Consider the following 19624-nt stretch of genomic DNA (forward strand, 5'->3'; position numbering starts at 1 on the left):
ACCTATTGCAACATTACAAAAAAAAAAAAAAAAAGTATTTAATAATTATTATTATTAATAATAGTAATCATTAATAATTGTCTTAGAAAACTATAGAGCTTTTTTATTTTGATGGAATACTGCTGAGAGACCCTAAAGCTGCTCTCTTGTTGACAACAGATCAATTATTTTATATTTATATTAATATCAATTATTAAAGGGTTAGTTCACCCAAAAATTAAAATTCTGTCATTAATTACTCACCCTCATGTTGTTCTAAACCCGTAAGACCTCCGTTCATCTTCGGAACACAATTAAGATATTTTTGATGCATTCTGAGAGCTCTCTGACCCTCCCATAGAAAGCAATGTAATTACTACGATCAAGGTCCAGAAACGTAGCAAGGACATTGGTAAATTTACGAAGCTATGAGAATACTTTTTGTGCGCAAAAGAATAAAAATAACGTCACCCTGGTGCCATTTTGGAGAATATCCACCGAACGTAAACAGCGTATGTTGTTCTGTGTCAGCTGCGCTACACAGATACGTTTTCTACGTTGTTTGTGCTTTGATTTGAACGAAAACAACGTATCCGTGTGGTGCGGCTGACACAGAACAGCATACACCGTTTACGTTCAGTGGATACTCTCCAAAATGGTGTTAGGGTGACGCGGAGGAGACAAACTGTTGAATAAAAGTCGTTATTTTTTTTTTCTTTTGCGCACAAAAAGTATTCTCATAGCTTCGTAAAATTACGGTTGAACCCCTGATGTCACATGGATTATTTTACCGATCTCCTTGCTACGTTTCTGGACATTGATCGTGGAACTTCCCTTGCTGTCTATGGGAGGATCAAAGAACTCTCAGAATGCATCAAAAATATCTTAATTTGTGTTCCGAGGATGAACGGAGGGTTACGGGTTTGGAACGACATGAGGGTGAGTAATTAATGACAGAATTTTCATTTTTGGGTGAACTATCCCTTTAAATCATTAATCCTTTTTTTCAATTTTGACACCAAAAAAAGCTTAAACCTGAGTGAAGTAAAAACTATCAAGACTATAGTGTGATGCAGAAATTATGTATTTTTGTAGGCCAAAACCCGGAAACGAGATGCATTTTAGCACTACCAGTTCAATCGTCCTGAAGTCAGTGTGTTTTTGAAGGGCTGTGTGGTGGTGTGGTGTGGTGTGGTGAACGCCCAATATATTTAAGGACTATATATCTCAAACTCAAAACTTTTTTTTTAATAAAGATTGCATGAGTTGTCAGAAGCTTAGTACTGGTAATGTTGAAGTCAAGCAACCATGGTATAGTTTGTTTATAGCCTATAGCTTTTTACTTCTGGTGAAACCAAAACCTGTAAGAACCATAAACTTTTGTCAGTCACAGACCTTATTTTCAGCAGTAATCAAAAAGCCAATGAGAAAATCCTATTGGGTTTTCGTGGAGGGAACCAGGGTAATGTGAACGTCTGGGTTGGCCTACAAAAACACGTGCTCACTGCAGCACACAGTCAGTGCAGTGGATCGCTCGCTGACCTGTTGAAGTTGATGAGCCAGATGGTGACCTCGGCAGGAGCCGCTTGGTCCCAGTGCATGGTGTATCCTTTACCCAGCATGACCACAGGCTGGAATTGCTGGTAGTGGTTCCTCTTTCCCAGAGCACCAACCAGCTCCAGAGGCTTGTCTGGATACTCATCCTTCACCATCTTCATGTTCAGGCTGGCTGGGTTTCGGGTCTGGACGTAAATCTGGAGGTGGGGGGCAGAATATTTGCATGTGCATGGTATTTAAGTGCAAGTGAAACTGTGAGTGTTTGACAGCTTCGACAGATTGATTGCCTTTCTCTCTGAAAACGATTTTCAAAGAAGACTAACAAGGTGTCTGGCTTTGTCGGAAAAAGTAAACACGAGTTCTTGGAATGAACTGAGCAAGGTGCTGCTGTTTGCGTGTAGATGCTTGTGTGCCGAACGAAGGCCGCTGCCTCCAGACATGGGAATGTTTTGGGAGTAACAGGAGGGTGCGGGTCGGACTCACCTGGGCGTAGTGCCCACTGCAGATGGCAGCTCTCCAGTCAGGGATGTCAATGCAGTCGGGGTGTCTCAGGAGCCAGTTGTCCTCTTTGACAAGGAAAGCGCCCGGGTATTCGCTCACCGAGCCGTCGATGTCATGGAAAATGGTTGTCTTGTCGCCGTCCATCTCCATCTTGTTGAACCAGGGGCCCGGTGCACCAAAGAACACACGTGAAGTAATCTAGAGCCACGATTAGAGACAAGGGAACGGCAAACATGGGAAATCAGGAAATTACTTATGGCTTGTTTGTGTTCTCTGAAAACAATTTTTGATGTGTTTTCTGTATTTTTAAAACCAATAGATTTTAGAACAGTTTTGTTCTTATTTGGACCAACACATTTGGTTCAAAATCTTAACCTATATTTAAACATCTTAATTGAGAATATTTTGCATGATCTATTTATATATTCACACCTGCTATACCATTTAAAAGTTTGGGTCAGTAAGATTTTGTTAATGTTTTTGAAAGTATCTTATGCTCATCAAGGCTGCATTTATTTAATCAAAAGTACAGTAACAAATTGTGAAATATTATTAAAATTTAAAAAGACTGAATTGTGTTGTAATATATTTTAAAATGTAATTTATTCCTGAGATGCAAATCTGAATTTTCAGCATCATTACTCCAGTCTTCAGTGTCACATGATCCTTCAGAAATCATTCTAATATGCTGATTTGCTGCTTAAGAAACAATTCTCATTATTATCGACGTTCAAAACAAAACAATAAATTTGTTTTTTTTGTCAGAATTATTGAATGGAATTATTGATGAACCAAAAGATTTTTCAGTATTTATTTAATATAGAAATCTTTTAAAACATAAATGTCACTTTTGATCAGTTTAATTCAGCTGATTAAAATATTAATTTCTTAAAAAAATTGTAAAAATTGTAACTTTTTAACAGTAGTGTACATTAAATATCCATTTGCATATTTGGATATTCTGGTTAATTAAACACAATTAAAAAAATGTCAGATTAAACTAATATTTAATATTAATATTTATGACTCTAAATTCTGATTGGATGAGCCATGTTTAAAACTGTTACTAATTCTCACACCTGTGTGTTCACTTTTGTTAAATTCTATATTACTGTGGCAAGATGCAATGCTGCTCAGCAACCATAAACCAAAAATTCCAATTTGTTACATTTATATTAGTTATTTTATGTCTTGACTTGTTTGGGATGCATGTATTCATGTTTCTTTATTGTTTTCACATGGAAATATCATAAAGCAATGCTGTCTACTTATAGCAAGTATATATACTTCATAAACAATGCTCACAATATCTCTACTGTCTGTCGCACATTATGCACTGCCACACAATCCTAATCAGATTTCTGCTCTAGACTTTGCAGCCAATGAAGCCTCATATCTGACTATTGGAAGTGACAGGAGGGTGGGAGAGAGATGATTATAACCAGAGGAAGGACCACCTCTGTCAGCGAGAAGACGCTCTAAAATGTTATAATCCTCTTTGACATCCTGCACAAAATCAATCAGAGTTCCTGGAATAGCTCAGAGACAGTGACCCCATCCACTGTTATTAAGCAGCACAAAGAGCGCTGACACAGGAGCACAGAGGTCTGGATGATAGTGGACATCGCTCGAGGGCCGGCGCTTACCGGCACGTCATCGAAGGTGATGTCGGTGACGTTGTTGTTCGGGCAGCTCTGCCACGAGTTGTTCAGGCGGAAGCCAAAAGCGCTGGTGTGTCGCCCGTCGAGAGCGATGAATTTGCGGAAAGTGCAGTTCTGGATGTTGATCGGCCCGTCGTAGATTTGCATTCCACGAATGGGGAAGTCCCTGCAGGGCAGACGGCAGTGACATCCGTGAACTGTTCGTGAAGTTTAAAATATGAACTGAGAAAAAAAATGACAAAAAACTGAGAAACTAGATGCACTAAATGAAAAAAGGTCATTTTATTATTATGTATATGCTAGAGTTTATTAATGTGAATGTGTGAATTAGCCTCTAATAATTTTGGTCATTTTATTATATACTTTTGTTATTTATTTATTTTAAATAAAATCATTCTATTTTTATTTTAGTTTTTGTTTTCGTTAAGCTGTAGTTTATTTTTATCTCTAGATAGTAATTTTAGTGATTCAACCTAAACTTATTTTATTGAGTTTCCAATGCAAACGTTATAATTGTTGTTTAGTTTTTCATATAATATTTATATTTGATTTATTTCAGCGTTATCTCAATTAAAAAAAAAACAGTATATAAAAAACATCTAATAGTTTTGCTTTAATGACAATAACACTGAATTGAATAACAAAAATATTGACTTATAAGCATTCATAAAATATAATTTTTTTGCCTTGCCTTGAGAAAAAAAATCTTGTGATAACGTGATTGATATAGCTTTTTAATGTTGTTATTGTTATTATTATTCTTACTATTTTGAATTAGCTTTTATTTTTATATTATCAGTTGTAATTATAGTTCATTTTTTTGTAATTTTGTTGCTTTTGTCATTTTTATTCATTTTTTTAAATATTACTCTTTCGGTTCAATTTATTTTCATTATAGTTTTAGTTAGTTTATATTTATTTCCAGTTAGTAATTTTAGTGATTCAACCTGAAATTATTTCAGTTCGCTGCCAATGCAAACTTTCAAATTTTTTAGTTTTTCATGTAATATTTATATTTATATTTCAGCTTTATTTCAATTAACAAAATGTTTTTAATAGCTTTAGTTAACGACAATAACCCCAAATTGAATAACAAAATAATGGCCTAAGCATTCATACATTATTACTTTTTGCCTTGTCTTGGGAAGAAAACCTTGACATGATTGAGATAACGTTTTACTTTTATTATAATTATTATTATTATCATTATTTAAAAAAGACTAATGTATGACCTCTGTGGGTTTGGAAAGAGCCATAAGGAATAAAGCGTACTGCTCTTCTTATTATTTTCTTCCTCATTTTGAACAACTATAACTTTCTGTCCCACTGGTGGAAATTCGCCAAACTTGGCATGCATGAAAGGTCTGGGGTTAATTGCATTTTCGTTCATTTTGGGATGGATGGGATGTATGGTGGGCCTAGCAACTAAATTAAATGCAGCACTTAAATTTTCAATATTTCAAACATCCACTGCCCTGCCTGAGCTTAAAATTTCACAGTCCTTCTCATGAGTGATACATTTTCCCAAAGGACCCATAAGTTTCGCCCTGTAAGTTGTTTTATCATTATTTTTCTTCTCATCAACTGCTTATCAGATGGAGATTTTTTTATATGGCATATTTGGATAGCCAGTATAAGTTTGCATAATTGGGATTTTTCTGAGTGTAGACATTACAGTGAAAGATTGTCAATGCATCTGACAATAATGTTAAAGGTAGTGCATTTATAAATCACAACTAGCACAAATTTGCTATTTGTTAAATTCAATTGTCTTTGCAATTCTGTTTGCTGCCACTTCACCTTTAAAATGTGGCTTATCCTTTTTACAAACAACTGTTCTTTTAACAGAACAATTCAAATGACAGTGACAGTTGAACTGTCAAATTAAAGCTCTTTTCCACAATCTAAAAGAATAATGCCTGAAGTTTAAAGAAGGCACCTGACACTTTTAAGAGAAAAGGGGAGAGATTTTTTCAATTTGACTCTCATGGGTACAATAAAGATGGTGGTAAAAGTGTTTTATCATTCAATTTTCGTACACATCCATGCAAAATCCAGCATTTTCTATAGGAGCAGAAGAATATAAAGTGACAGGTGCTGAGCTGCAACATTACAGATGAAAGTCAAGCACATTAAATCCTCGAGCCCTGTCAGGTATAAAGGAGTCTAGAGATAAATTGCTCTGAGATGTCAGAGAAAACAAAGTAAAAGCTGAAACTTTGGATTGATTTCTTCCCAATTGTAAACACAAAACTCACTAAGCATATTTCATCTTTGCAGCAGTTTCCTCTACCGGCTGGATTCCACTAATTGTGGCTTGCAGCTATATTTATTTTCGCTATTTAGTTGACTGCAGGTGTTACAGAAACGTCTCAGGTTACTTATGTAACCATGGTTCCATGAGTAGGGAACGAGACACTGCGTCCTCTAGGGGTCGCTATGGGGAACGCCTCGTAGTGACCCGTGTCTGAAGTATACATTGAAAAAACACCAACTCGTTGGCCGGCGACAGCCATGACGTCACTACCGGTGCGACTATAGTATAAATAGGAGCCGGGAGCACACATCATTCACTTCTTCGTCTGAAGCTTGCGTCCGCAGCATGGCAAGAAACCTAGAGGATGCAGTGTCTCGTTCCCTACTCAGGGAACCATGGTTACATAAGTAACCTGAGACGTTCCCTTTCATGGGAACTTCGAACTGCGTCCTCTAGGGGTCGCTATGGGGAACGGTATACCCACGCCACCATGCTGAGGGGAGTGCATGCCAGAACCATGGCGAGCACTAAGTACTAAGCACTAAGTAATATCACTATGGGAGTCGCCCCTGGGACGTTAGACGGCTGTCAGTGACGTTATTCCCTACGGCCAAAGGCGAGGCATTCCCCATAGCGACCCCTAGAGGACGCAGTTCGAAGTTCCCATGAAAGGGAACTACACACTTCACCTTCAGTCAACATGAAGTCAAAATTGACTTTCTTAAAGGAAAAGTTCACTAAAAAATGAACATTTACTCACCCTCAGCCCATCCAAAATGTAGATGAGTTTGTTTGGTCATCAGAACAGATTTGGAGAAATGTAGCATTACATCACTTGCCCAGCAATGGATCCTCTGCAGTGAATGGGTGCCGTCAGAATGAGAGTCCAAACAGCTGATAAAAACATCACACTCCACAAGCATCACAAGCAATCCACACCACTCCAGTCCATCAACTGACATCTTGTGAAGTGAAAAACAATGTTTGTAAGAACCAAATCCACCATTAATGCATTTTAACTTCAAACCATTGCTTCTGTTTAAAATATGAGTCCATAATAATGCTTCCTCCTTCCTCCAAGTCCATCTCCTGTTGTCCTCTCACATCACAGTCCAATGACATATGTGTTAATGAACTGCTTCTGACTGTTTTCGCTCGTAAACAGTGCTTGATCTGTGCATATTTCTCTCCTGATTCAGATGAGATGACTTTTTCACTGGAAAAAGCAATATTATGGATAGAAGACTTGTATTTTAGCCATTAAAGTGCAAAACATTTTAATAATTTTTCTTACAGGCGCACAGTTTTTTGCTTCACAGGATGTTAACTGATGGACTGGAGTGGTGTGGGTTGCTTGTGGATTATTATGATGTTTTTATCAGTTGTTTGGACTCTCATTCTGACGGCACCCATTCACTGCAGAGGATCCACTGGTGAGCAAGTGATGCAATTATACATTTCTTCAAATCTGTTCTGGTGAATAAACAAACGCGTCTACATCTTGGATGGATTGACAGTGAAGAAACTTTCAGCATTTCATTTACATTTTTAGGTGAACTATTCCTTTAATAAATATGCATGGTCTTATTTCAGCGGGAAAAAAAGCACTTTATTCCTTTTTGACTGACATTACAATGTCTTGATCCAATCGATTCCTGATGGATAAAATCAAGCCCTACCCAACATTTTTAAACTTTGATTATCTTGTCGCATATAAATGCCATATATGCGCATATATTAACAGAAGTAAATTGGTTGCAAATGCAGATTCATACTGACAACCCACTTAAGCCTACAGGCAACAAGTAGCTGAAGGCTCTATCACTGTTTTGTCATTTGTAATGATTTCTTTCAGTGTTTTAAAAACAGTTCTTTCAGTTCACCAGCTCTAGGACAGCTGTGATATCTCAGGACAGCTAATTCAGTGATATCTGTCAGAAAATGGGCATATTTTCGGAGTGCCATTCCACAAAAAAATGGCTTACAGCACCTTTAAGACGTTTCTGGGAAAAATGTGGGCATTAATAGGTCAAAGTTAAAACCAAGGTCGGAGTGATTTTTTCTCTTTGCAAGGCCACAGAAATGAACAAATGTCTCCCTGGAAACCTTGGTGCACACTTCCACACCATTCACAACACTTTAAATAGTGTTTTCAAGTGCAAAAACAAGATAAATGGTAAACTGATGCTCATGACACTCACACTCCTCTGGGCAGAGACCTGCCGAGATGATCGGGGCCGCCCGGACCCCAGGATTGATAATTCAAGTCGGGCATCCCTCTGTTCCCGCTCTCTCCCACAAACAGAGAGTTCTTCACCTCCTGACGTGAGCCATCATCATCCGGGAAGGTTCCTCCACTGCGCACGAACAAAGAAGCACAAAGTGAGAAAACCAGCGTGCGAATCCACACCTTTTGAGAATATACACCACATCTCTGCTGCGTTCTCACTAATAAATTACTTTCACATTCCCACAAAAGCCCTGACTCCTTCCCTGCATCTTAAGAAGCCGCCCATATAAGGCATTTTCCAATTACAGGCACTACGCCCTGCGCTATAATGAATTCAGCAAATATGAACACATTTCATTTTTAGACTGCTGAAATGTGTGCAAAGAAAATAATAGAATAAAGGGAAAATGGTGATTAGCGGGTTTACCTGGCGAGAGTCAGGCCGATTCCATTATCAGCGAACCTGCGTGCAATTAAGATGAAGGAACATGTCAATGCTGACCGCATGCCATGCACACCACAATAACGCTCAACAGATTCTAGAGCGCAGACAATCACAACTGACTCACATGCATGACTGAAGTCATAAATCTGTGCCAGAGACGCACAACAGAATGAGAATTTATTTGCCAACAGTAGCTATTTCACTGAAGCTCTGTTAAAACCTTCTCAAGCATATAACTTTTATTTTTAAAATGCAGTGCATTTAAATCATCAATTTTAATGAAGCCCTTCAGTGGACGTTGCATTTTGTAAGTGATATTTTATACATGTTGAGCTACAGTGATAATTCAGATTCATCATACAAAAACAAATGCTCATGTTAAACAAGATAGTAAACTTTTATCTGGATAAAAATAAATAAATACCAGTGGAAAATTTAAGAATAAATGTCCCATCTAGCTAGGAAATAAAATAAAAATAAAAAAAATAATAAAATAAAATAAAATAAAATAAAAATAAAATGAAATAAAATAACCACTCTCGACCCCATTAGTGTGATTGAGTGAGCATGTGTGCATTCATTTGTACCTCAAGATGTTTTAATGCATACAACATAATTTAGGCAGATGTGAAGTGTAACTTCTCACAGTAAACAAGAACTTGAGCTTTCAAGAGCCCATTTTAAATTCAGCTTCTTGAAAATAAACGACAGTATTATGCGTGCAAAACCCATTTATTCAAACAGTGTTCTCAAATAAACCCCCAAACTCTTCCGACAATAAATCTCCAGCATTCACCTGCTAAGAGATTTTGCAAGCGTTCTTGCAAATGCACTTAAAGAAACAGCCACCCGAAATGACTATTTCACTCCATCTGAGACAGCAGAGCCTCGGGCTTCACTTTGACACACATCAGAGGACATTGGCATAATTTAGGCTCACATCTTATTGACAAAAGCATCTCATGAGCAAGTCTCACTCCAAATAAAATAAAATAAAATAAAATAAAATAAAATAAAATAGCTTACTGGCAATCGTCCAGCCAAACGTCTCCTCCTCTCAGCCATGCACCATGGTCCTGGTTCTTGTAGGCCACAAAATGGTGAACTAGAGCAGGAACTCGTGGTTTGAAGGGGTCTGCATCCTGGTGTGGGCCGTACCTGCCAAAGAAAGGCACAGGATGAATGCAAATTAATTGGATAAATTGTGTAGTTTATTGTCCCTGCTGACAAGACCAAAATGGTCCAGACTGGTTCGGAGGATCAGCACAGTGATGTTATTAACTAAGCTGGTGTGCTGCTGGTTAACTAGCAGCATGATCTTTGTGGTTGCCAAAGTTGTAGTATATTGTCTTCAGAAGACTTCAATTATAGTAGTCAACGTTTGAAGTGGAACGGGTATTGTTTTGGTTTTAGGACAACTTCGACGAAAGGTTTTGATCCACTTGCAACAAATGTTGACTACTGTATATAGCACAAGTCATATGTGACCCTGGAGCACAAAACCAGTCTTACGTCGCTGGGGGATATTTGTAGCAATAGCCAAAAATACATTGTATGGGTCAAAATTATAGATTTTTCTTTTATGCCAAAAATCATTAGGATATTAAGTAAAGATCATGTTCAATGAAGACATTTGGACAACTTTAAAGGCGATTTTCTCAATATTTAGATTTTTTTGCACCCTCAGATTCCAGATATTCAAATAGTTGTATCTCAGCCAAATATTGTCCTATCCTAACAATATGGAAAGCTTATTTATTCAGCTTTCAGACGATGTATAAAAATCAATTTTGAAAAATTTACACTTAAGACTGGTTTTGTGGTCCAGGGTCCCATATGCACTACTTCTGTGAGTTTTGTCATTTCGGAGCAGGATCAGGAACTGCAAATGCTAACCTCGCTCCTATGAGGGAGAGGTAGGGTCTCTTGTCCTTCGCATTAGCCTCAGTCGTCTTTACTCCATGATCGAGGATCATCCCCGCCTACCATAAAACATAAACATCAAAACATGAAAAACTAGACCTCGTTCATCAGTGCTTTATTTCAACATAAGAGGGCAGATGACATGAGTGTCATGCTACATCCCAATTAAAATACTAACATATACAGCATTATGCTTACTCTTCTATGAGTATTATTTAGATTTTATAAGCTCATATTAATTAAGAGAATATATTAAGAGAATAAATTAATTTATCACACTGTAAAACCATTTAAAATGAAAAAGAAAACTTCAAGAAATACAATCACAATTACACATATGTAGCTGTAGATATTTAAAAGTGACAGTAAGGATATTTATAATGTTGCAAAAGATTAGTATACTTAAAGTTAATGCTGCAGTTTTGAACTTCGTGTTCATTAGATAATCCCGAAAAAATATATCACATTTTCCACAAAAATATTAAGCAGCACAACTGCTTAATCAACATTGAAAATGAATATTTCTTGAGCAGCAAATCAGCATATTAGAATGATTTCTGAAGGATCATGTGACACTGAAGTCTGGAGTAATGATGCTGAAAATTCAGCTTTGCATCACAGGAATAAATTACATTTTAAAATTGATTCAAATAGAAAACAGTTATTTAAAAATGTAATATTATTTCAAAATTTTACTGTATTTTTGATCAGCTTTGGTGAGCAGGAGAGACTTTTTCAAAAACATAAAAAATTCTTACAGATTTTGAACAATCTTTTTTTCTAAACAAAACTTTTGAAAACACCAGCTTGCATGCAAAAACATCTCAGTTTTCCTCACTGTAAAAGCTTGGTGTCATAAAGATAAGTTGCACTGTACTGTGAAGGGTACTGTATTTCAGCACAAAGACACCAACCCTGGATTCCTCAGCCCTTAAATCATGTTTTATTAAAGGGCTAAGTAGCTAGCAGCTAAAAATGAGTTATATTTCAATTACGGTGGCCACACTGAGAATGACGCCATAGATTACAGCGGGAGGGCGAGAGAAAGCGTTCGCCCGCTTCCTCTTTTTGAACAACAAGCTCATCAATCTCAAGCATCGGCCTTTTAATGGTGTATACAAAGAGCGGCGCTAGCGGCACCTATATCTCCGGTGCCGTGGCCCACTTTCATTCATGACGACACACACACACACACACACACACACACAGGTTTGTTTTTGTGAAAAGTGGGGACATCCCATAGGCGCTGTTATTAATGAACAGCCCCATGGGTGTATGTTCGGACTTGCCGGGGGAATACATGCCCTCTGATGGACCGGTGGGGACGTGGTGGAAAATGAACCAGAATCCTGTTTCCTGCAAGACCACACACACACACACACACACACACACACACAGATATTACATGTGCATGGAGACGGTGCTAATGGGTGTCCTAATGACACAAAACGCATTGAGAATGAGCTCACAGCGGTATATAAAAATATCCGCGGCTAAGCAACACACGCCGCTGTATGATCCATCACAAATAAGCATGGTAGGTGGAAAGGAGCCACTGAGATACCGAGGCACCATTAATCAGAGGCATCACTGTGGTAACGAGACTAACCTCGGATCCGGCCGCAGCACAGTTGATGAGATTGTTATTGGGGTTAGCCATCCAGAAGGTGGAGGTGGCGCTGAGAAACAGAGAGAAGGACAACAGATATTACATGTGCACGGAGACGGTGCTAATGGGTGTCCTAATGACACAAAACGCATTGAGAATGAGCTCACAGCGGTATATAAAAATATCCGCGGCTAAGCAACACACGCCGCTGTATGATCCATCACAAATAAGCATGGTAGGTGGAAAGGAGCCACTGAGATACCGAGGCACCATTAATCAGAGGCATCACTGTGGTAACGAGACTAACCTCGGATCCGGCCGCAGCACAGTTGATGAGATTGTTATTGGGGTTAGCCATCCAGAAGGTGGAGGTGGCGCTGAGAAACAGAGAGAAGGACACTGATTAGATTATTCTGACGCCACAAACATAAACAAACATGGCTGACATTTAGCACATGTCCATTCTTAACCTCATCACAACCAGATTATTATTGGCTCTACTGTAACTACATGTGGAAAAAACACATGAGAGATTCGTCCTTTTCTGCTTGTGCCATTTTATTTTATTATTTTTAAACTTTATTATTGACAGGAAAACGAAATTGATTGGGAAGAGAGAAGAGAGAACGGCCTATCTATCTATCTATCTATCTATCTATCTATCTATCTATCTATCTATCTATCTACTATCTAAACATGGCTGACATTTAGCACATGTCCATTCTTAACCTCATCACAACCAGATTATTATTGGCTCTACTGTAACTACATGTGGAAAAAACACATGAGAGATTCGTCCTTTTCTGCTTGTGCCATTTTATTTTATTATTTTTAAACTTTATTATTGACAGGAAAACGAAATTGATTGGGAAGAGAGAAGAGAGAACGGCCTATCTATCTATCTATCTATCTATCTATCTATCTATCATCCATTTGTTCTATCTATCTATCTATCTTTCTGTCTATCTATCTATCTACACATGTCTGTCTGTCTATCTGTCTGTCTGTCTGTCTATCTATCATTCATTCGTTCATTTGTTCTATTTATCTGTCTGTCTGTCTATCTATCATCCATTTGTTCTATCTATCTATCTATCTATCTATCTATCTATCTATCTACACACAGACTTATCTATGTAAGTCGCTTTGGATAAAAGCGTCTGCTAAATGCATAAATTATTATTAAATTAATTAATTATTATAAATTAAAATCTTACTGCAATATTTTAATATGTGACTTTATTGCGTATGACTAAAGTGGTGATATTCCAGGATCTCTGGCAGTGTCTTCCTCTATAATTTAAGAGCTGCTTAGCTTTATCCTCTCTATCGACTGAATTTCAATCTAAAAGGTGCGCCGTTCATGCAATATATATGAGAGCAATTAGCAATTTAATGCAATATGATGCCCTAACGATTTGGAAGTCGGTTCATTCCACATGCTACACGGAACCGGTCTAAATGCACTGAAAAGGTGTTTGTATGAAGATAAACATCCGTGTGGGGAAAAAAAGCATCTGTTGCCTGTTTACGTGTTTGTGTCGCGTTGGTGCCGTTCTTAAGATCTGTAACTAGACATCGTTAAAAATGAAGGATTCAATTCCATAAGTATTCACCTCATCCTAACGCCACACACATAACCGCACTTCAAAGCAACTCCCAGCTCTCGACAACTCTGCGGTACAAATTAAATTTATTTACTGTCAACACCAAAGCCCAGTTTTCCCAACCCAGACAGTTTCGCTGCCAGAGTTTAGCAGGGTTTCTTAATGTGGGGATGTTGTTATTTTAATTAGCAAAGATTATCTGAGGTTCTAAGAATGCGAGTGCATCTTAGGATAAAAATCATTACACAATAATGAGCTCGGGCGGAAACGATCATCAGTGCGACCGCATGTTGTGTTGTTGCTTTCTTACAGTTTTTTTCAATTGCTTTGGCTCAATTCTCGAATGAAACTTTTTTTTTTCCCAGTTCTGAAGTTCCAGCAAACAGTTGTGACATTTGCACTCACAGTTTAGAGAATGTTAAGATTGTTTCGAAAAATGTGCCAAAGCAATTGAGAAAAACTGTAAGAGGAAGCCTTGATTAAAGAATACCAGCGAGAGTGAGAAAACAACTAAAAAAGGGTTTGTTAGAGGCATGAGTCAACAGAATGTAGATAGTACAATGATGATGGCTACGGCATCTCTTACCAATACAAAAAATTAGAGCTGCACGATTTGCTGCATGACAGCCATATTGCAATTACTTTGACAAATATTCTTTCAATTTTAGGGTGACATATTCTTGGTTTCTTGAGGTAAAATCATCCACACCATTCATTCAGTGAGTTTTACCTGCAGTCCTGGCGCGGTTTGGCCACGTATCCAGGATAAGCTCCGTTGGTTATGTCCCGGCACATCTTGCTGTCTCGGTCGGAGGGCAGCAGTGTGCTTGCCTTCACCAGCAGACCCAGACAATGGTCAAACGTGTTCCTCTCCTCCGGTCCATCCTCAGTGAAGAAACAGTGTCCTAAAACATCATAGCCGACAACATCCTTCACCTAATGGGAAATTAACAACATTAGAAGATAGAAGATGAGGTTTTTAGCAACTGCAATGAGGGCAAATAATGAAAACTTCACATAAAGAAAAGTGAAACCTAACTAAGAGAATACCCAAGGACTTATCATTTACTGTTAAAATCAATCGGAATCAAAAATGGAAAAAGAGAGTCTTCATCTGTGAATATTTTCATTTAAAACGGCTTAAAATATAGCAGACGAGCTTTATTGATCAATTTTATGCTGCTTTGTGAAGCTTGATAGTTTAAATCCCCATCCACAAAGTTTTGATATCCATCCAACATCTTCTTTTGCATGTAACAGAAGAAATGTATCAGAATCAAAAATAGAAGTAGAGGGTTTTTCGCCTGTGAATATTTCTCATGAAAAATGGCTTTAAAAAAATTTAAATATGGAGCAAATGGAGCATGGAGAGTCATATTGACAAATTTAAGGCTGTATTTTGAAGCTTGATAGTTTAAATCCCCATCCACAAAGTATGGACATCCATTAAACATAACGAAAGAAACCGTCTCAGGTTACTTATGTAACCATGGTTCCCTGAGTAGGGAACGAGACACTGCGTCCTCTAGGGGTTGCTATGGGGACGCCTCGTCGTGACCCGTGTCTGAAGCATACATTGAAAAAACACCAACTCGTTGGCCGGCGACAGCCATGACGTCACTACCGGTGCGACTATAATATAAATAGGCGCCGGGAGCACACATCATTCACTTCTTCGTCTGAAGCTTGCGTCCGCAGCATGGCAAGAAACCTAGAGGACCCGGTGCCTATTTATACTATAGTCGCACCGGTAGTGACGTCATGGCTGTCGCCGGCCAACGAGTTGGTGTTTTTTCAATGTATGCTTCAGACACGGGTCACGACGAGGCGTCCCCATAGCGACCCCTAGAGGACGCAGTTCGAAGTTCCCATGAAAGGGAAACACAGGTTTGGAAGAACATGAAGGTGAGTAAACAATGACAAAATTCTCATATTTTCTATTCCTTCATGTAATGCTCATGTTAAATCATGGCTATGTTATGCACAGGTTAAATCATGGCTACTTTATTCCTGAGTACAAATGAAAACAACTTCACATCAAGACGAGTGAAAACTAACTAAAAGAATACCCAAATTAATCAAATTATTAAAAAGAATCAAAAAGGGAAGCAGAGGGTCTTCATCTGTCAATATTTTCAGTCAAAAACAGCTTTAGAAGACTTAACCCTCTGGTGCTGTTCTGTCATTTTGAACCAAAAAAAAAAAAAAAAATCTTTTTTTTTTTTTTAGTTCATCTGAATGGTACGAAACTTGGTAAAGGTTTTGGCACTTGCTATGTGAGCACACACAAAAAAGGGTTAAATGGTCTTGGAAAAAAAAAAAACTTGTTTTGTTCGCAGTCAAAAATGCCCACATTGGATCTGAATAGGAAGTGAATTTCATACAGTGGAAAAGTTTGGTACTGCGCCCAAACAAAAACTTACTGAAAACAATTTTTTTTTAGATATCAACCTCAAATTTGGAACACAACTTTTGGGTTTTAAAAGATTTATGGGTTTGATTTTCACACAGTTTTAGACTAAAACTAACTAAATAAATAAAAATAGTATTTTGTGCATTTTTCATAATAACAAAATTATGCTTCTATGATTTAAATGCATTCAAGGTTTACGATAGTATATGCTGGAAAAAAATTTTTCAGGTCTATGCTTAAAAAGTGGTTAACAGTTAATAAATGGATCATAACTATTCAATAAATATAATTCAGTACTATAAAATCCCCTAAAAATACAAAATATTAAATAATGTATATAGTACATTTATTTCAGCGAAATAAAAAAAAAATTTGACTGCCACACGAGCAGCACCAGATGGTGAATATATAGCGCACAAGTCATATCGACAACTTTTATTTTGCTATTATGAATCGTGTCAGTTTAAAACCCCATCCGCAAAGTTTGGACATCCATCACTTTTTGCATGCTGTGGAAGAAACACAGCTTTGGAAGGACATGAAGGTGAGTAAACCATGTCAAAATCCTCATAATTTCTATTCCTTCATGTAATGCTCATGGTAACCAACAACTCAACATAAAAACCACTACAAGATGTTTCCATAAAATATGTCAGCTATCTTCTATTTTCGAACACCTGCTGTGAATGCACATTTCTAAAAGCCTCAGGTGAAGCTGAAATGCTGCACTTTTGCCATCAAATACGATGCTGATGGAAACATCATTAGCTCAGTGAGTGCTGGCAAACAAACATGGTTTTTGGGACTGAAAGCAATTCCATTAATCCTGTCAAAGAAATAGGTGAATTGTAAACTACCTCAGTGTGTGATACAACTACTGCTGGGCAGAAGAACATTTAGCCTTCTTAAACGCATTAGAGGCGACCCTCGTCAAAGAGTTATTCGCGTCAGAGCTCTGAGGTTGGTGCATCCCCCCCGCCGGCTCCAAAATAAAATCGTAGCATGCTATCACGAACGAATAATGCGGCTTCAGTGTGCCGTAACTGTTCACCTCGTCTCCTGTGAAGAAAATAAAGCAGCTTACAGCAGCGCTCCAACATCTTTGAAAAGTGTTTGAACAGCAGCTCCGCGCTTTAGAAAAACCAAGGACGGACTGCGACACAATAAATTGCAGATTCACATTCCTGTTCTGTTGAGCTCTGACAATCCATGTTTCATTTAACTAGATCGAGTCAAAAGAAGCCAAGTAATATTTTCAGCTCTGCTATGATGTAAACAATACTAGATGGCACCACTATCAGCAAAACAGCTGGATATCATGTAAGTGTGAAACAGAAAGTCAATTACAAGGTTGACTACAAGATTTAGTTTCCTGACTTGCCTGTTTTCCATCCCTAAAGCTTCAATTTAAGTCTTGCAAAGAGTGAAGGGGTGTGGCCTGTCAATCAAAATCAGACAGATGATTGACAGCTAGAGATCACTAAGAATGGAGGAGCAGCTACTGCAGGAAGGCATTCAGCCATATTGAGGTTTTATAGACTTCATCTTTTCAGCCTTTCTGCTTTTAACCTGTCTTAAACTACCAGTCTTTGTTACGTAAAAGGGTTACAAAAAGCTTAATTCAAAATCCATTCTCTAAAAATGTGTTATTTTTTTCTTCTCAAGAAAATGTATCATGTTTGAAGTATTTTACGTATTTATACACATAAAAATGTTTCTCAAGTAAATTGATCTTGTTTTAATAATTTTTAGATACTGATACAAAATAAAAAAATGTAAATTAAAATGAGCTTCTCGAGTAAATTTATCTTGTCTTAGGGATTTTTAGATATTTAAAGAAATTAAAAAAAAAAAATCTTCAAGTACATTTATCTTGTTTTAAGCATTTTAAGATATTCATACAAAATAAACATTTTCAAATTTACTTTTCATATTTTAAAGAAGTTTAGATATTTATACTAATCCATCCATCCATCTTGTTAACTTTTTTAACCTGTCTTAAACTACTTTTTCAGGTATGCACAATTAATGTGATTTATTTTTCATACTTCATTGGCAAATTGTTTGCCAACTCACTAGATTAGTTTATTACGGAGCCCCGCACATGGCATGCAGGAAACAAATTGTAGGCTAAATCGTGCGCACGATTTACAATTTCGTTCTCTCGATTTGCTAAGTCGTGCACACGATTTATAAATCAAGAGAACGAATTAGTAAATCGTGCGCACAATTTAGCAAATCGAGGGAACGAATTAGCAAATCAAGGGAACGAAATAGTAATCGTGTGCACGTTTTAGTACATCTAGGGAATGAATTAGTAAATCATGCGCACAATTTATTTATTTTTTCTTGCATGTCATGTTCCATAGTTTATACTTAAAGTAAAAGGAAAAAACAATTTGTCACTGGGTTGAGAAAAACTTAATTCAGGATACATTGTCTTAAAAGTCTTATATTAAGTCTTATCTTATATATATTTTGCTTCTCAAATAATTTTATGTTGTTTTATGGATGCTTAGATATTTTTTACTGTTTCAGTGAATTTTGAGTAAATATTGTGTCCCAGCAGTTCTATGCCAATGCTGTGTGAAGACTGAGGGAATGATAAACAAAAGATTCCATTCTATCAAAATAAAGCACTAAAGATTCCATTCTATTAATGTTGCAGCAGAGACTCATTATGGCTGTCTTCATGCACACATAACCTCTGTGTCTGAAACTCACCAGCAGCCCGTTGGTGCCGTGGACGGTGACGCATCGGGAGAAGGTGTGATGAATGGACAGGTCTTTCACATAAGTTGGCGGGTCGTAGCCTCCCTTCTCATCCACATCCCCGTTCATATGGAAGTGGACTGGGTAGTGACCCATAGACTGCTGCCCCATGTCCTTAAACTCCACCCCTTCCACATGCACCGAGCAGAAACCTCGCTCTGCCTGAAGAATAAAACATAAGAGACAGGAAAATTCACTCTTTTGTGCTATTTTTGACTTTAGTGCTATTTATGGCTTTTAATCATATTCATATCTGTCTTGGGTGCAAAACAAATATGTACTTAATGAATTAATGTAGTATTTTGTTAGACGGGTATAAAAAAAGCTTAGTTTACCGCGACCTCGTTAGCTTAGTTTGGCCTCCTCGTGTGAAGACCGAAGAGTGTAAAGACCATCGACTCTACCGTGCGACTCCACCGGGCAGGGACACCAACAAGGGACATAAGTATCGCTTTTGATTCGTCCTCTTTTCTTCACCTTGCTTCAGTTCTGTTTAAGTTTTTATGACCAACTCTTACTATGTGTTTCCATATCTCTACTATTACTACCACTCGCAAACCACGCATCACACACTATAGGCAGTGCAATCCTAGAAACCTGCGCACTTTGCCTATGTCTGCTAATACACTACTTTATTTTTCTATTGGTCTCTGGAATTGTCAGTCTGCAG

At 37.6% G+C, this 19624-nt stretch overlaps 1 protein-coding gene across 1 annotated transcript in view; it reads right to left on the bottom strand.

Annotated features, from left to right (window-relative positions):
- Nucleotides 1–19624, bottom strand: part of LOC107691638 (cell migration-inducing and hyaluronan-binding protein-like) — a 143438-nt gene that overhangs the window by 9923 nt on the left and 113891 nt on the right. The window contains exons 13-23 of the mRNA XM_016490405.1: nt 18907–19116; nt 14500–14705; nt 12470–12539; nt 11757–11909; nt 10527–10612; nt 9657–9788; nt 8613–8648; nt 8157–8312; nt 3684–3864; nt 2020–2235; nt 1522–1733 (exon numbers count right to left, since the gene is read on the bottom strand). Of these exons, the coding sequence (XP_016345891.1) occupies nt 1522–1733; nt 2020–2235; nt 3684–3864; nt 8157–8312; nt 8613–8648; nt 9657–9788; nt 10527–10612; nt 11757–11909; nt 12470–12539; nt 14500–14705; nt 18907–19116 (1658 nt within the window). The remainder of the gene's footprint in view (nt 1–1521; nt 1734–2019; nt 2236–3683; nt 3865–8156; nt 8313–8612; nt 8649–9656; nt 9789–10526; nt 10613–11756; nt 11910–12469; nt 12540–14499; nt 14706–18906; nt 19117–19624) is intronic.

Source organism: Sinocyclocheilus anshuiensis, unplaced genomic scaffold (genome assembly GCF_001515605.1).
Source record: "Sinocyclocheilus anshuiensis isolate Anshui unplaced genomic scaffold, SAMN03320099.WGS_v1.1 scaffold45, whole genome shotgun sequence".
In the NCBI taxonomy this organism is placed as follows: domain Eukaryota; kingdom Metazoa; phylum Chordata; class Actinopteri; order Cypriniformes; family Cyprinidae; genus Sinocyclocheilus; species Sinocyclocheilus anshuiensis.